Source organism: Chiloscyllium punctatum, chromosome 30 (assembly GCF_047496795.1).
Source record: "Chiloscyllium punctatum isolate Juve2018m chromosome 30, sChiPun1.3, whole genome shotgun sequence".
In the NCBI taxonomy this organism is placed as follows: domain Eukaryota; kingdom Metazoa; phylum Chordata; class Chondrichthyes; order Orectolobiformes; family Hemiscylliidae; genus Chiloscyllium; species Chiloscyllium punctatum.
The window spans coordinates 36,116,227-36,133,678 of record NC_092768.1 but is presented as its reverse complement, the minus strand read 5'-3'; the positions used below and the strand labels follow the sequence as shown (position 1 = coordinate 36,133,678).

Here is a 17,452-nt window from a genome sequence, read left to right as displayed (position 1 = left end):
AATAAATTCACTCGCATTAGTTTTGGAGACAGCTGCAGACAATTCCCACTGCTCACTGGCATGTGACTCATTCTTTGAATTTACCTCTTCACAAAGTGTCTTCTATATCCAGGGCACATTTGATGAATTAACTCTCCCAAAGATCCTTCGAATCTTCCATCTCATCACATGGCCTGGTAATTTCAGCCTATAAATGAACATCTTATTGTATTTTCTTTTTCATTATTTGAGCAGTCGATGATACACCTCCTAGTCCCAATGCTTTTGATTGTGTATGGAAGTAATTCTCTCCTCCCGACCATCAATTTTATTTTCCAGGTTCTGTGCCTATTTCCTAATTCATTGTATTTTAAATCCAAACATAAGGCTACAATCCTCTATATACCACACAGCAAAAATGGCGTGGTTAGATTAGATTAGATTACTTTACAGTGTGGAAACAGACCCTTCGGCCCAACAAGTCCACACCGCAGCGCAACCCACCCATACCCCTACTTAACACTATGGGCAATTTAGCATGGCCAATTCACCTGACCTGCACATCATGAAGTGTGGGAGGAAACCGGAGCACCCGGAGGAAACCCACGCAGACACGGGAGGACGTGCAAACTCCACACAGAGAGTCGCCTGAGGCGGGAATTGAACCCGGATCTGTGGCGCTGTGAGGCAGCAGTGCTAACCACTGTGCCACCATGCCACGCCGTGGTCTTGAGTCATACTGTGGAACAGAAGGACGTTGGGGTTTAGATATATAACTCTTTGAAATTTGCATCAGGTAAAGACAGGATGGTTAATAAAGCGTTTGGCAAATTACCTTTGTCTCTGTCTTTCAATATAAGTGTTGGGAAGTCATGTCGAAGTGGCACAGGACATTGATGAGGTCTCTTCTGGAATATTTTGTCCATTTCTGGTCGCCCTGTTGAAAGGATATTATTAAGCTGGAGAGGGTTCAGAAGAAAGTTGCCAAGATGGTGCGGGGATGAAAGTTTGATTTATAACAGGCTAGATATGTTACTTCTGCTACCTCGCCCTGCCGGAGAGCCAGTTTAGTTTCCCACCTTAAGCAAATGTCTGTGTGGAGTTGGCATTTCTCACTGTTCGGCGTGGGTTTCCTCCAAGAGATCCGGTTTCCCTGACAGTCAAAAGATATGTAAGTTAGGTGGATTGACGATGTTAAAATTAATCGTAGTGTCCATGGATGTGCAAGCCAAGTGGGTTAGCAATAGTAAATGCAGGAACGCAGGATATGCGATACTCTTTGCAGAGTCAGTGCAGACTGATAGTCCTGCTAGCATCGATCTGCACGGTGTGCTTTCTATGAATCAAGGGAACAACATTTGGATGTCTCTGCTTATTTAGGTACTGAAGGCTGCAGCATTCATAATATTGATGACGGATGTATATGTTTACTTGCAATTTCAAGGCAAAAAGGCTTTCAACGAAGAGTTGTATGACAGGATTCGAAACGTTAAAAGGCTGATTTTGCCCAGTATGAATGCAATAGATCACAGTTGCTTTCTGTGTTGTAGATTTCTATGAATCAATATTATACGCAGTCCTGCCTCCTCTGTTGTTGTGCGTTCCTGAGGTTAAACCCAGATCTCGCGTGTTCCTAAACACCGTGTGAACCTACTTACTGAAAGGCTGTCTAAGTCAGCAAGTCATGGTAAATGTTAACATCCTAACAACATGGGCAAGCATTGCTCAAATTGTCATCTTCTGTGAATTCTCCCTTCAGGAAATATCTTGGGATGGCTTGCTCTCCTCAAGGCGTGATCCATTCGCAAACCTTCAAGTTTTTTAAGCAATACATTATTCGCATCTCACTGACCCTTTTCCAGCTGAGCAGACTAGATATGCTTGAATAAGTTAATGTTAGGAAGTAGGATGTCTGAAAATGTGACAAATGTAAGGATGGATAAATCCACTGGTCAGATGGACACGTTTGAGGTTTTGACAGGAGGCAAGGTTGCACTTTTGGAGATGATATTTGTGTCCTCACTGCCCACTGGAGGGTGGAAAATAATTTTCCCTTGTTCAAGAAGGCGAATGGAAACAATCCTGGGCATTACAGACCATTCAGTCAGATATCAGTGTTGAGCAAATTATCGGAGAGGATTCCATGAGACAGTTTATAAAATTAGTTGAAAACTCGTAGTTTGATTAGAGGTAGTCAGCACGGCTTTGCGAGAGGGAAGTCATGCCTCACAAACCTTCGTGAATTTTTTGATGATTTGACAAAACACGTTGATGAAGGGAGAACAGGGGACTTGATGTATATGGATTTAATCATGCATTTGGTAATGTTCTCCACGGTAGACTCGTTCAGAAGTAAGGAGGTATGGGATTTAGGGATATCTGGCTCTCTGGATGCATAATTAGCTGTCCATAGAATTCAGAATCCAGAGGGTGGTGGAAGGTGGAAGGTATGCAGCCTGGACTTCAGTGACGAGTGGTGTTCTGCAGGGATCGGTTCTAGGACCTCTGCTATTTGTGATTTTTGTTAAATGACTTGGATGAGGAAGTCACAGGATGGATTATAAAGTTTTCTGATCACACGCAGGTTGGTGGAGCGGTGAATCGAGATGAGGGCTGAACATTGCAATGGGACATTTACAAGATGCAGAATTGGTCTTAAAAGTGGCACATAGAGTTCAACCTGGAAAAGTGTGAAGTGATTCACTTTGAATAGTCGAAGCTGAGAGCAGAATACAGAATTAAATGCATGATTCTTGGCAGTGTGGACAACTAGGGGAATCTTGGTGTCCATGTCCATACATCCCACAAGGTTGCCACCAAGTTGACAGAATTCTTAAGAAGTCGGATGGTGTGTTGCCATTAATTAACAGGGAAATGTATTTAAGAGCAGCGACGGCATGCTACAGTTCTATGTAGCCCTGGTTAGACCAGATTTGGAGTATTGGGAACATTTCTGGTTGCCTTATTATGTGAAAGATGTGGTGGTTTTTGACAGGGTACCGAGGAGATTTACCAAGGTGCTCCCTCGACTGGAGAGCATGTTTTTTTAAGAAAGGTTGGGTGAGTTAGGGCTTTTCTCATTGGAACGAGGAAGGATGAGAGGTGACTTACTGGAGATGAACAAGATGTTGAGAGGCATGGAAATAATGGAAGGCAGAGACTTGCACACAGGGCTGAAATGTCTATCACTTGGAGGCATAATTTTAAGGTATTTGGAGGAAGGTTTACGGGAGATGTCAGAGGTAGGTTCTTTACACAAAGCGTTCTGGGTGTGTGGAATGCACTGCCAGCAGTTGTAATGGAGTCAGAAGCATTCGTCATACTTAATCAACTCTTGGATAGACGCATGAAATATAATACAATTAAGTACTATGCAGCTTAATCCGATCTTATAAGGATAGAAGCTCAGCACAACATCGAGGGCCAAAGGACGTGAATGTTGCTGTACTGTTCAATGTTCTGTTCTCCATGTTCTATGATCAATATTCTATGTTCCATATTCAAAGTTCTATGATTCAACTTCGATTGCCTGTGATTCACATGTAACACTCAGTTTTTAAAGTGACTGATCTGGAGTATAGGGCGAGGTCTGAGTTTGGAAAAGTTGAGCATAATGGATTTTAATGACTGAGGATTGCGTGCCAATTATTACTAGTGAATGATGTCTGACACTATCCAGCATTGACAGTATTATCCAAAGATTAACCAAGTGCAAAGAAAAGAAGTGCTGGTGGGGTGGAGTTTGGTGTTATGGAAGCTACCTCGTGAGAGATTTCTGAACCCATTGGCGCTGTGCTGTTTGTGGCAGTGATGGAGTGTTGGGTTGGGTGCTGTAGCACTTGCCTGGGCATCCAATACATAAACTATAAATTAAGCTCTTGTGAATTGCTTTATCCACCACTGCAACCTGCAGTGCCCGCTAAATGCTGCTGGATTTGGTCGCAACTCTTCGATTAAAACAGAAACAGTGCAGGTTTTACAATAGCTTTGAGATGCCACAATGATCCTCCCGTGGCTGTCAAAACTACAGAACACAGGCAGTGACATTCGAAAGTTCACACCGGGTTTGCCCTTTCTTAGCATTAAAACCCTGAATGGTACAGATCTCTGGATAGCAAATTGGTCCTTTATATCTGTGACAATAACTTCATGTGATCTGGAGGAAGCATATGACGGACATGTTCCTGGATAGTCCAAGCTGGTGAATCCACTTGTCCCTTTCCACTGTCGTCAGGTTCTGAACTGCCAATGTGCGATTGGCTGTTTGCTTTCGTCGTTTCATCAATGTGTATTTCGAAGCGAGGAGCGATATAGGTAGTCCTACTCTGCCTCACTGTAAATGAACTTCGGCTTTCCCTGCAGACCTTTTTTCTGTTTGTATCTGACACATAAGATTCAATGATCGTTTCCCTTGATGTGCTTTGAATTTTGGTTTCCTGTACGTTTTGGGATCCTCTGGCGAAGGATTCATTTCTGATATCTTGTTTCAAGTCTAAGGGAGAAAACTGCATAGTTTTTTGTTTTAAATATTGAATTCTAGTATTGCACTCTTAAGTTTCCGATGTTAACCTGAGGAAGTTATAATCCTTACTTGTAATTCATTCCCAATTCTTCCCTTAGATCCTTAACTTCAGAGCCATTTGATTATTGTAATCGTTTTCTTGGTTCAGTGCATCCCTCACTAGTCCATAAACTCGATGTTGTCTCAGCCTTAGTTGATCTGAAGTCTTTCATTCATGCCGCCAAACATGCTGGCATTTTCTTGCTGCACGAGAATGGTGGAGCAGAGAGGGCAATGCTTTCACCCATATTGTATCAGCAGAGGACAGAGTCATTTGCACAGGTTTTGGAGACAGCTTCAGACAATTCTCACTGCTAACTGGCAGGTGACTCATTCTTTGAGTTTACCTCTGCAGAGGGTGTCTTCTATATACAGGAAACAGTTTGTTGATCGATTAACTCTCCAAAAGATCCCCCAAATCTTCCATCTCATCACATTGCCTGGTAATTTCAGCCTATCATGAACATCTTATCGTGTTTTTTATTCATTATTTAAGCACTTAATTATACACCTCCTCGTCCCAATGTTCTTGATTGTATATGGAAGTAATTCTCTCCTCCCGACCATCAATTTACCTTTCTTGTGAAAGGTGAAATATAAAACTATATTTGATTGTAGGACAAGAAAATCCATTTAATTGCTTTCCTTGAATCAGGGAGATCTGCTGACTTTGTCTCGTCTTTACTACATGTAATTTCCAAACCACGCTGATGTAGTTAGCTCTGAAGTCGCCTTATAGGTCACTGTGACGGTAATCAGGAGCAGGTTTAAAAGAACTGATCTTGCAGCACGACCCCAGAAATCAACTCCACCAACATTGTTCTCGTAAACCGTGGCCTGGAGTGTTGGGATAAGTTAGTACGACTGATCTCGTGCTTGTACATTGTTTCAAACGTTGGCATAGCCTTTAGAACAGACGAGTTAAACATGTGTCATCAGGATAATTCACAGTTAATGAGAGGTTTATAAAACTGCAGAAAATGTTGGCTTTAAACATCTATGTCTGACTTCACTCCCCATGCGCAATTAAAAACCTCTTGTCAACTTGACGAAAATGGTCATAACATTTAAGTTCAGTTGCGGAAATGCAGACTTTTAAATTGGGTATAGCTTTTCTGGTTGCCTCGATTGGTTAACTATATCCGTCCTTATTTATGGGTAATGCAGATTGTTCTCTTGGCGTCCTATTCAGAACTTTTTATTCCCATCAGCCTTAGCATCTATGTAAATAGCCTGAAACGTTTCATGTCAATGTACACAGTTGTTCATACTGTCAAACTGGTCTCTTCAACTGCAGACTGTCTCTGTGAAATGATGTCTTCCGAAGGGGAAATAAACGTCGGAACTCCAATGAAATAAAAGATAAGCTTTTGCCGGAGCAAACGAGGAATACATGAGATGGCAACAGATGACTCTAACCTATTGCCAATAAACGGGGCTCTTCCAGGTTATTTGTCAATACAGAACAAGTCAACATCAATGATGTATTTTGAAAGCTCAGAGATGTTGTTCCTACTAGTTGCCATTGCTTCTCTACCTAATGCAGTCACAGATTTATTGTGCTGATCTCACATTTATTAATTTTAGAGAGACAATAACGTTAAATACATTTTCTGTGCTAACACTATCAAAAGCACTCACGATTTTACAAACTTCTTTAGGTTCTCCTTGCCTTCTTGGAGCCGAAACAAAAGCCGTAAACTGTCTGGTCAATATCAATCAGTTCAAAACTCGTCCTTGTCGTGCATTTGAAACGTAAAATGCTGCTCATGTGGAGGAAAGACGAAAGACGCTGGAAAACTGTTGAGGAGCAAATTGGCGAAGCTACAGATCTCAGCCAGTATTTGATCGGAGAGTCAGCACGATCACAGCATTCAGTGAGTGATGTTCGTGAGAATCATTAAGGGATGCCACGCTGTCAGAGCATCAGGACTGATGGAGTGCTGGATTTCAGAGATCAGTGCAGAGAGATCTTTGCTCGTACTCAGCACTGAGGGACAGCCGTTGACTCAGACGGTAAACGCCAAGCGAGTGCTGCACTGTTAGAATGTCAATATTGATGCAGCGCTGCACTGTCAGATGGTCAGTGCTGAGACAGTACTGCAAAGCCAGAGGGTAAGTACTAAGGGTGCGCTGCTATATCGGGCCTAAAAATGTGCTGCGTATTCAGATTTGTTTAGGACTGAAAGTGTCTCACTGCAAGTGTCATCACTGAAGCAATGCTGCACTGTCAGAGGGCAACTACTGAGGAACTGCTTCACTGTCATACAGTCGGTACTGCAGCAATGCTGCACTGACAGACGGTCAGTTCTGAGGGACAGCTTTTTTTTCAGAACGTATTTAAAAAGGAAGACCAAGAGGATCAATACTCAGGGCGTACTGCACAGTCAGACGCTTAGTATTAAAAGAGTGACAGAAAGTCACACTGTCAGAGTGTCAATTCAAAAGTTCCACACTGTAAGGGTTTGAAGAGAATGTCAGTTGCACTGTCAGAGTTTCAGTACTGAGGGACTGCTGCACTGCCGGTGTCAATGCTGAGGGAGTGTTGCACTGCCAGAAGTTCAGTAGAAAGTATATGCTTCACGGCCTAATATTCAGCACTGATGCTGTGCGGAGTTCTCAAAATGGAAGTACTGAAGGTAACTGGGCTGTCAGAGGGTCAGTACAGAGGGATTGGTACACGGTGAGATGATACATAGTAATAGAGTGACAGAGAATCCCATTCTCAGAGGATCAGTAATAAAGCTGTGCCGCATTGTCAGAAGGACAGCTGAAATGCTGTGATGCACAGCGAGAGAATCAATACCGAGGGACAGTTGCAGTGCCGAGGATCAGCTCTGAATGGAGTGCTACACGGTCAGATGCTGAGTAAAAGGAGTGTGGGTTATGGTCAAACAGAAAAACGTTCAATTCTGAAGAAGGGCAGTACTGTCGCAGTTTGTTTAGAGAGGTTGTGCTGTTCTGTCAGTGCTTCAGGGGGTATGCTGCAGTGACTGAGGGTATTACAGAGGTAGTGCGACACTGTCAGGGGGGTCGGTTCTTGGGATTTGCTGCACTGCCAGAGTGCCACCACGGAGGGGCATCTAGAGGGACAGTACTGAGCGAGTGATGAATTATCGGAGTTTCAGAACTCAGTGATTCAGAAACTTTGTCGTGATCACGGTACTAAGGGAAGTGATGAATTATAAGAGGGTTTGGAGAGACTGCGAGTTGCACTGAGAGTATAGTAATCAGGATTCGCCTCTCTATCTGATTGTCAGTACTATGGGAGTGCTGCAACACCAGAGTACTCGTAGGAAGGAAACAGGGCACTGTCGGAATCAGCGCTGAGTGTTACACTGCGAGGGGAATGCGTTAAAGCAGCGTCACCCTGTCAAGCGATCAGTACTGTGGGACTGACGCTCTGTCAGATAGACGTAGAGAGGGAATGCACTGTTGGTAAGTCAGCATTGAGTCAGTATAGCATTTTCAGTGTCCGGACAGAGGGAATTCTGCCCAGCCAAAACGACAGTACAGCGTGCGAGCACTGTCATTACTCAGGGAGGATCATTATTGAGGGAGTGCCAATCTGTCAAGAGGTCATTACGGAAGGTATACTGCAATGTCGGAGGTTTAGGAATGAGGCAGTCTTTTCTGTGAAAGAGTCAGTAGTGAGCGAGAGCTGCATTTTCTGAGTTTCGTTACTTCGGGAGAGTGCCTCATGTTCAAAGGCAGTAACAAGGGAACGCTCTATCAGAGGGTTCGGAGAGAATGTGCGAAGCTGCAGCGTGCATGTTATAAGAGTACTGACTGTATCTGAATATCAGTGCTTGGAGATTGCTGAAGAGCCAGAGTGCCGTTACTAAGGAAACGTTGCACTGTCAGAGAATCTGTACTGAGTGCTGCACTGAGGGAAAGTTTTAAAGTAGCGTCACTGTCGGAGGAACAGCACTGAGGGAGTTCCAATCTCCGCAAGATTCAGGAGAGAGCGAGTGATACACATTTGGTAATTCCACACTGAGGCAATGCTGCATTTCCAAGTGGCAGGACGGAGGGGATACTGCCTTGCCAGAAAGACAGTATAATGTAAGATACTGTCATTACTCTGGAGTGTTGTATTTTCAGAAAGTCATTGCTGAGGGAGTACCACTATGTCAGGAGTCAGTCGTGAGGGAGATCTGCACTGTCAGAGGGTCAGTGCAGAGGGAGGGCTGCATTGCCAGACAGTGAGTTTTGAGCGAGTACTGCACAATCAGAGTCAGTATTAAGAGAGTGCCGCACAATCAAAGAGTCAGTATTGCTTCACAATTTGAGAGGTTTTTCGACACCCTCATAACGAAAGTACTGAAGGAACGCTGTGTTGTTAAAGGGTCAGGGCTGAAAGACTGTTACACGGTCAGATCATACTCACCAACAGAGTGACCGAGTATCCGACTCAAAGACGATTAATACCGAGGCTGTGCCTCACTTTCAGAGGGACAGCTGAATCGCTGTGCTGCATAGCCAGAGGCTCAGGACCGAGAGAAAGCTGCACTGCAGAGGATCAGTACTGAAGGAGTGCTGCACGGTCAGATGTTTATTACAATGACATGCAGTGACAGTCTGCCTACCAGCTGGACAGTTCTAAGGTTGTGTTGCACTGTCAGAGGGTCTTCAGGGAGATTCTGCTGTTCTGTTCGTAAGTCATAACTACTGGTTCATGCACTAACAGGGAGAAAGTTTGGAGGGAGTGCTGCACTTCTGGAGGGACGATGCATTATCAGAGTTTCAGTCGAGATAGCGCTTGAATGTCAGCGGATCAGTAATGAGAGAGTGCCACACTGTCAGAGGGGCAGAAGAGAGTTTGTCCTGCACTGTTGGTGAGTTAGCAAAGGCACTCAGAGATCCGCTGCTGACAGAATTTGCACTGGCAATGGTTCCATATTGACAGTGCTGCACTGTCAGTAGATCAGTAGATTTTCAGCAGCGCAGTTCTGTGATGTCAGTGTATGTAATAACTTTGCACTACTCCATCTTAGACTCAGTACTGCGACGCAGCTGCAATGCCAGAGAGCAGATAATAAGAGAGTGCTTCACTGTCACAGAGGCAGTGCTGAAGTGTCGGAGAGTCAGCACTGGGGGAAAGATGCACTGCCAGACGAAAAATACAAAGTTAGCGCTACTCTGTCAGAGTGTAGGTAGAAATGGAAATCGCATTTTCAGAGGTTTAGTAGGCATTGTCTTTTGAATTTTTACAGAATTAGGACTGAGGCAGTGCTTCACTATCAGAGATTCATAACTGAGAGTGTTGCACGATCAAAAGATCAGTGATGTGGAAAGTTTGCACTGTCAGAGAGACAGAGAGTAGTTGTGCTGCACTGTCGGCAGTTTGGGGGTGGGGGGATGTCAGTACCGGGAGTGCCGTACTCTCCTGAGTGTAAATACTGAAGGAGTTCTGAACTGACAGATGGTCAATACTGATGGAGTCCAGCACTGTCAGCTGGTCAGTACTGAAGAAGCGCTGCACTTGCCCGAGGACAACAGTTGAGACTGCCCCTCTGGGTCGGAGATTCACTACTATGGGAGTGCTGCGTGGTCAGATTTTTTCGGTCTGAGAGGACAGAGCGTATTGTCAGAATGTATTTAATAAAGGAGCGCGACTTTATCAGACGATAAGACCAGAAAGAGTGCTGTGAGTCAGATGTTTAATACTGGGAGAGACAGATTGTCTCACTTTGACAGGATTAGAAGAAAGTTAGCGGATTTGTAGCACTGTCAGAGTTTCCATACTGAAGGAATACTGCAGTCAGATGGTCAGTTCCGAGGGAGCGCCTTGTCAGATGGTCAGAACTGAGTGAGTGCTGCACTCACAGACAGTACTGAGGCAGTGCTGTACTGTCGGAGGGTCATTACTGAGGGAATGATGCACTGTCGAAGGATCAGTACGAGGGAGTGCTGTACTGTCTTCGGGTCAGTACTGAGTGAGTGCTGCAATGTCAGAAGTGCAGTACTGAGGGACTGCTCCACAGTCACATGATTCGCACTAAGAGAGAGACATAGGATCTCAATCTCAGAGGGTCAGCACTGTGGCTGTGCCGCACTGTCAGGCGGATAGCTGAAACGATGTGTTGCACAGGCTGAGGCTCAGTACCTCGCGAAGGCTAAACTACAGAGTATCACTGTGAAAGGAATGCGACACAGGCAGATACATATCACAAAGACATTGAGTGACGGTGTAACTGCCTACAACCTCTCTTATTTTGATTTACAGCATCTGCAGTTCTTTCAAAGTTTACGAAGGAAGTGCTGTACTATCAGAGGGTCAGAGACTGTGATTTGCTGCGTTTGCATTACGGGTGAGCCACTCGTTTCATTTTCGGTACTGTTGCAATAGCCCAGAAATCCAGTACTAAGGGAATGCTGTCAGTGGGTCAATGCTGACTGCTGCACTGTCAGCGGCGTCAAAACTGTGGGAGTGACGCACTGTCAGAATGTCAGTAGAGTCTCTGCTGAACTTTTAGCGAGTCAGATTGGAGGGAGAACTGCACTGTCAGTACTGAAGTAATGCTGCACCGTCAACTGGTTCATACTGAAAGTGAGAAATCGTCTCGCTGTCAGAGGGGAACGTGAGAGGGTCTGTCGCATTGTGAAACTTCAGCAGTGGGTCTCTGCTGCACTGTCAGAGTGTATGTAATAAGGTTGCGCTCTCTGAGGCTCAATACAAGGATGGTACTGAAAGCTAATACTGATGAAACTGCGGCATGTCAGACAATTAAGAGAGAGTGCTGCAATGTCAGAGGGAAAGTAGGACGTGATCGCTGCTCTGTCAGAAGTATTAGTCTTGATGAAGTTCTCCATTTGAAAGGATGAGGAGACAGCACTGCACTATTGTGAGTCAGCACTGTGACAGCGGCACTGACAGATTGTTAGCACTGACGCAAAGCTCCACGCAAAGTATATTGCCTATGCTGCGCAGTTAACGAATCAGCAGGGAGGAAGTGTTTGACTATTTGAGATTCTGAACTGAGGGAGTGCTGCAATGTCCGACGGTCAATCCCAGGCAGTTCTAGCACTGTCAGAGAGTCAGGAGAGGATGTACACTGTACGGGTACTGAATTTCCAGTGAAGACGCGCAGCACCGTCAGTGAATTAGGACTCAGGTAGTGCTGCATTGTCACAGTGTGTGGAACGAGAGAAAGCCACTCCACCTGATGCTCAGTACTACGGAATGTTGCAATGCCAGAAAGGCAGTATTGAGGGAACGCTGCACTATCACATAGTCAGTATTGAGGGAATACTGCACTGTCAGAGGGTCAGTCTGAGGGAGTGTTGCATTGTTAGCCTTCCTGAGAACTCGCACTAACGAAACACTGTCGGAATGTCAGTGCAGAGAGACTGTTGCACTTTCAGAACGACAATTTTGAGTGAGTACTGCACTTTCAGTAATGATAGAGAGCAGAGGGTAAGTATTCAAAGATTTCTGGCATCGCAGCACTCCCGTAGCATTGTTTCTGATGGAGTGGCACTCCCTTATTATATACACAGTGACAATTCAGCACTCCCTCAGTAATGATGCAACTGACAGTGTTGCAATTCTTCACGACACATTCTCTACTGACTTTCAGACAGTGGGGGGATTTCCTAAGTACTAACCCTTGCTCAGTGCATCATTCCCTTGGTTAAGAATCTCTGATATTGCAGCACAGTCTCTGTGTTCATGTGGTAATGGTACAGAACTGACCCTTTCGGTGTGGGGTTCCGTTAAAATTATTACTTCTGATCAATCGTCGATCACTTAATAGCTTGTCTGATGCCGTACCATTCCTTCTGTTCTGACTGCCTGAAGTGCATAGTTCCTTCAGTACTGGCTTTCTGACATTGCAGCACTGCCCCAGTACTGACTGCGGGTGTTTCATTGTCAGAGGGTCAGTACTGAGGGAGTGCTGCAATGTGAGAGGGTCAGTACAGTGAGAATGCTGCATTGTCAGAGCTCCATTATTGAGCGACTGTTGCACCATTGGAGGGTCGGTACTGAAGAATTGCTATGCTGTTGGAGGTACCGTCTTTTGCTTGAAATATCAAAAACACAAAATTGACCACTCTCTGATCAGGTCAATGTTAGTGTTCTTATGACAGCTTTTCAAGGAAAGTAATGGCTCTTATTTGGTTTTTCAGCAAAATCCAGCAACAGTTGTCTGCCCTTATGACATTTCCTCAAATAGTGTTCTTGCTCACTGAAGAACTCTGTATGTCTACAGATTTTTGGAGGAAATCATAGAACAGAATGTATCCTCATTCCATATGAAATGAAGGTGTGAAGGACTGCTTTAGGGAAGAATGCTGAAAATTATAACAAAATATTGATAATGCACAAGCAAGAACGAAGTAGGATTATAACAGGGAATAATGTTTAATATCCCAGTTGAGATCACCATCATCACAGGTAGGCAACTGCTTGGTTTTTAATGTTCCTCCACAGAGACAGAGAGAAGAATCAAACCCACCTTTCTATCTCTGCATTCATAACGAATTAAAGTGAAAAAATTTCAAAAGAGCCTCATAATTGGTCCCAATAGTTCCAAAATACACTTTATCAATAACCGATCTCCCACTACAAGTAATCTGTTCTCGATACTAGTTTGAGGTTTAAACAAAGGACCTAGTTTTGTTTTGATTGTACAATAGCTTTAGTAGAGCAAAGTTAAACAACACAGTAATATAATTGGTGCATGCTTGAAACAGAAAACCTTTGTTTTCATCCTCTTTTACACAAATTAGAGACATACAAAAAACAGCTAATTGAATAAAATAGCAAAACTGTTAAAATTACTGAAATGTTTTTCCATATGTGTTATTCTACATGCATAAAAGATGGGTTTTTGGTTGATTTTTCTGAAGAGACCTATCAAGATCATCATTTACGTTCTTTTAGATAAAAGCAATAACACTTATGATTTACTTTTGCATTCTCTAAGCATCTAGGAACTGGCAAAGGAGGTTAGGTCGGAGGCTTTCACTTTAACATTGCAATATCCGCAGCCAGATTGATTATTAAAAGAACCGTAGTCGAATAATGCAATCCAAACTCTGACCACCCCCTGCCAGACTGAGCGTCTGTCGCAAGTATTCTCACATACCACTTAATATCTTCCATTTACTTGAAAATAGTGCTTCTTCGAGACTGGCTGGAGGAAATTCCCATGTCCCTTCCTCTTTAAATGCCGATTTATTTTATTTATTTAAACACAATGCTGAAGCGACTGCAGAACCTTCTGATCAGTGGACCATCTAAAATTTATCCAGTCCTGGATTCACGAATAAATAAAGGCTTGTTTGGACTGTTTTCTTTTTTTAAGCAATTTGTTACCCATAGACCAAACAGCATCTTAGCTTACAATTCTAACTTAACAGTTCTGAACCAACATTGATTTCTAAAGCAAAAACAAAAACAATGGCAACCACCTGGAGGTTTTGTGGGTGAGGTTTGTGAAAGACATGGTTGGTGGTGAGTTTTACGTGGGGCTCACCATGACGCAAGCCTGGGGCGAGTTTGGGAAGGCAGGAATATATAACATGGCCACCTCTAATATTTGAAGATTTTAAATGTGAATTTAAATATCTATTTCAATACTTAAATGTAAAAATGAGTTCAATGGGTACACTTTATTTACAATTAGGGGAAGGTGGCTTCAGATTCAAAATATTTAGTTGGGAAAGCAAAATTATTTCGGTTAGAAGATAAATCAATGCTAACCTTCTCTTTTTTACAATTACAGTGTAAGCCTTTTTGCATTGACGACAGTTGTTGATAATTTTCCTCAGTTTCTGATCATACTGAGAAGTCGATGACAAAAAATTTTCTTCAGCATTCTAATAATTTTACAGAATGTTTGGAGCAAACCAATGAACACACCACAGTAGGAAGCTTATTGTCAAATATCCCTATTCAGAGAGTTGAACATACTCAACCACCCAGTAATTGTAGACATCCACAAAATCTGATCGTAAGAGATCACTCAGGGTACAGAGTTATACTTATTTTCTTCTGCTGGAAATATCACAGGATCTGTGTATTCAATGCCAACAGCAGATTCCATTTAAAAAGAAATGGCACAGCTTTTGCAGCAGTAAACTCCAATGAAACAGAGTTGAAATACAATATTTAATGACTAGGGCGGTTTCTTTTGACGGTATAGAAAGTTTTACAACTATTAATAGACACACTTATACCTATTCAAGCACAATTGTTTTCTTCACAATTTCAAAATATTAAAATTTTGGTTCTCATTTGTGCCTTAACATCTACCTCTCTGAGTATCTCTATTTTCCTATTTTCCACCTATAAATTAATTTAACTTCAAAGCACCGGTGTTTGGTGTTTTTCACTTCCTGGTTGCTGCCGGTGAAATTACCTAAATGTAACTAGTTGCCATTCCACTTGATAACAGCACACACTGAACTTGGTAAAACGTTCTGCTAACTTGAAGGTTGGAGACGGGAAATTCATGTCACAGTAGTGTACCGCACCCTTCTGAGCTACGTTTTGCAAATTTATTCTTTGTTGGATCGACGTCATGACATAACATTCCTTTAAACCGAGAATGACAAGATGGGTTTTGGAGACTTCTTTAGGAGGAAGGTTTGGAGTAGAATCCTAGGACGGCTCTTAATCGTGCTACTTGACAAGACTCAAGCTGAGAGTGTTCTCGCTCTTTCAGATGTCAAGGGATGGACTTTTGACCCACATCTGCATTTGTCTGAAACATTTTTTTCCTGAGGAAAGGACAACACTTCACAGTAATTTTTCAACACTACCCTCAGTGATCTGGCTATTCACTGTTTACGGGAGTTTGTGGGGAAATAAAATGAAAGTCTTCATGACCATTTACACAGCAAGTAATCGCTAATTAAAACATTAGTCATTAATTAATTACAAATCTTCAGCTAAAGGTCTAATAGACTGAGGTGAAATTCCTAATTTAAAACGAATCCTTCTGGCAAAGGTATTGAAGTTTAAAACTGCAGTTGAATTTGCATGTGCTTGCTGTTGGAGGATCCATAAGTGGACAGATGACTTTTAACTTCAACATGTCTGAAGCCCAGCTCCTAATACATGTTCATTTTCTATTGTTTTCCATTTGGGCCTCCTCAGTGCTAACTGTACATCAGGGTGAACTGATGGAAAAACTAACAGAAACGAATGGATGTCTCAGTACCTGCGAAGAGTTTCGTGACACTCAAAGACGGAGTTCTTATAAAATGGGCGAAGTAATCTTCATTGCGATTGTAACAGGATCTCTGAGTGTGGTAACCCTCGTGGGGAACGTTCTCGTCATTATTTCCATCAAAATAAACCGGCATTTGCAAACTATTAACAACTATTTCATTCTCAGCTTAGCCTGCGCTGATGTCACTGTTGGAGTGACCATGAATCTATTCACCATTTACAGTCTCCTTGGCTATTGGCCTCTGGGCCCGGTGATGTGCGATTTATGGCTTGCTGTCGATTACGTTGTCAGCAATGCCTCTTCCATGAATCTTCTTGTCATCAGCTTTGACCGCTACTTCTGTGTGACCAAACCCCTCAGCTACCCCGTAAGGAGGACACCAAAGGTTGCAGGCATGATGATCGCAGCGGTTTGGGTGGTGTCATTTATTGTATGGGCTCCTGCCGTTCTCTTCTGGCAATTCATCGTAGGGCAGAGAACAGTCAGTGATGGAGAATGTTATATACAGTTCTTCTCCAATCCTGCCGTCACTTTCGGCACTTCAATAGCTGCCTTCTATCTGCCAGTGACCATCATGGTGATTTTATATGTGTATATATCACGGGCTAGCAAAAGTCAATTGAAGGTGGATAAAAAAGAGTCTGGATCTAATAAGGAACCAGTTTCCCCCAACCTAGAGGTGGATAAGATACTGAAATCGAATCCGAGCAACATATCTAATGCTTCTGTTAGGCTGCCACAAGTGAAAATGTCAAAGGGTACAATAATCCTTGGAAGAATAATTGATCATTTCGATGAAAGAGAGGAGGTGTGCTTGGGCGAGTCAACTTGTTCCATTAAGATTCCATCAAACAAGAAGTTGGTAGGGCCTATCAGTGAGAATGGAAATGTCTGTACTGTGATGGATAACTGCAGAGTCTCCTATACAAGGATGGTTAATCAACAACAAAACAGTCATGATCATGGAACCACGCCTGGAATCGTTGCAGATCTTCGAAACAATAATGGGAAGGATAGGACGATCACAGAAACCCAAAAAACAAGTAAAATAATTCATAATACTATTCAGACGAGAAAGGTCAGTGTTACGAGAGAAATGAAAGTGACTAGAACCATTCTGGCTATTCTTCTGGCATTTATCATCACTTGGAGTCCATGCAATATTATGGTGCTCATTAGCACGTTCTGTCCCAGCTGTATTCCAAGCACAGTTTGGAATATCGGATATTGGGTATTTTACATCAATAGCACTGTCAATCCAGCCTGTTACGCACTCTGTAATGCTACTTTCAAGAAAACCTTCAAACATCTTCTCTTGTGCCAGTTCAAGAGCAGAGGTGCAAAACGTTGAAGAAAAGAAGCCCCAAGCAAAATATCATGAGCACTCCATGTAATGTGATGATGATGACTTTCAAATATATATCTAAAAACTACGGGCATGTGATGTGTTTATTGTGTCAGAAAAGACTCAGGTAGACATATTACACGCCATTTTGGAAGCACACTGAAGTTTTACCCAATTAATTCATAATGTCTCTTATCAATGATGGTTGGCTGACGAGATTGGGAGATGAATTGTCCAATGTCAAATTTGCATATAAAATTCGAATGGCTGGTGATATTTGTTCATTTTTAATGAAAAAATAAATGATCTTTGTGGTGAAGGAAAGCAGAAGTTCACTATTTTCAACATTATCCAATAAAAGCTAGTTGAAAACAAAAGAAT

At 42.9% G+C, this 17,452-nt stretch overlaps 1 protein-coding gene across 1 annotated transcript; it reads left to right on the top strand.

Moving 5' to 3' along the window:
- The first annotated feature begins 15,757 nt into the window (after positions 1–15,757).
- LOC140455026 (muscarinic acetylcholine receptor M2-like) lies at positions 15,758–17,077 on the top strand. The gene has a single exon (XM_072549699.1). It carries the CDS (start codon positions 15,758–15,760, stop codon positions 17,075–17,077), a length of 1,320 nt encoding a protein of 439 aa, XP_072405800.1.
- The last annotated feature ends 375 nt before the right edge of the window (positions 17,078–17,452 follow it).

Bases quoted from the DNA above. Each gene is read 5' to 3' on its own strand.
- LOC140455026 (XM_072549699.1), top strand. From the start codon at position 15,758: ATGGGCGAAGTAATCTTCATTGCGATTGTAACAGGATCTCTGAGTGTG.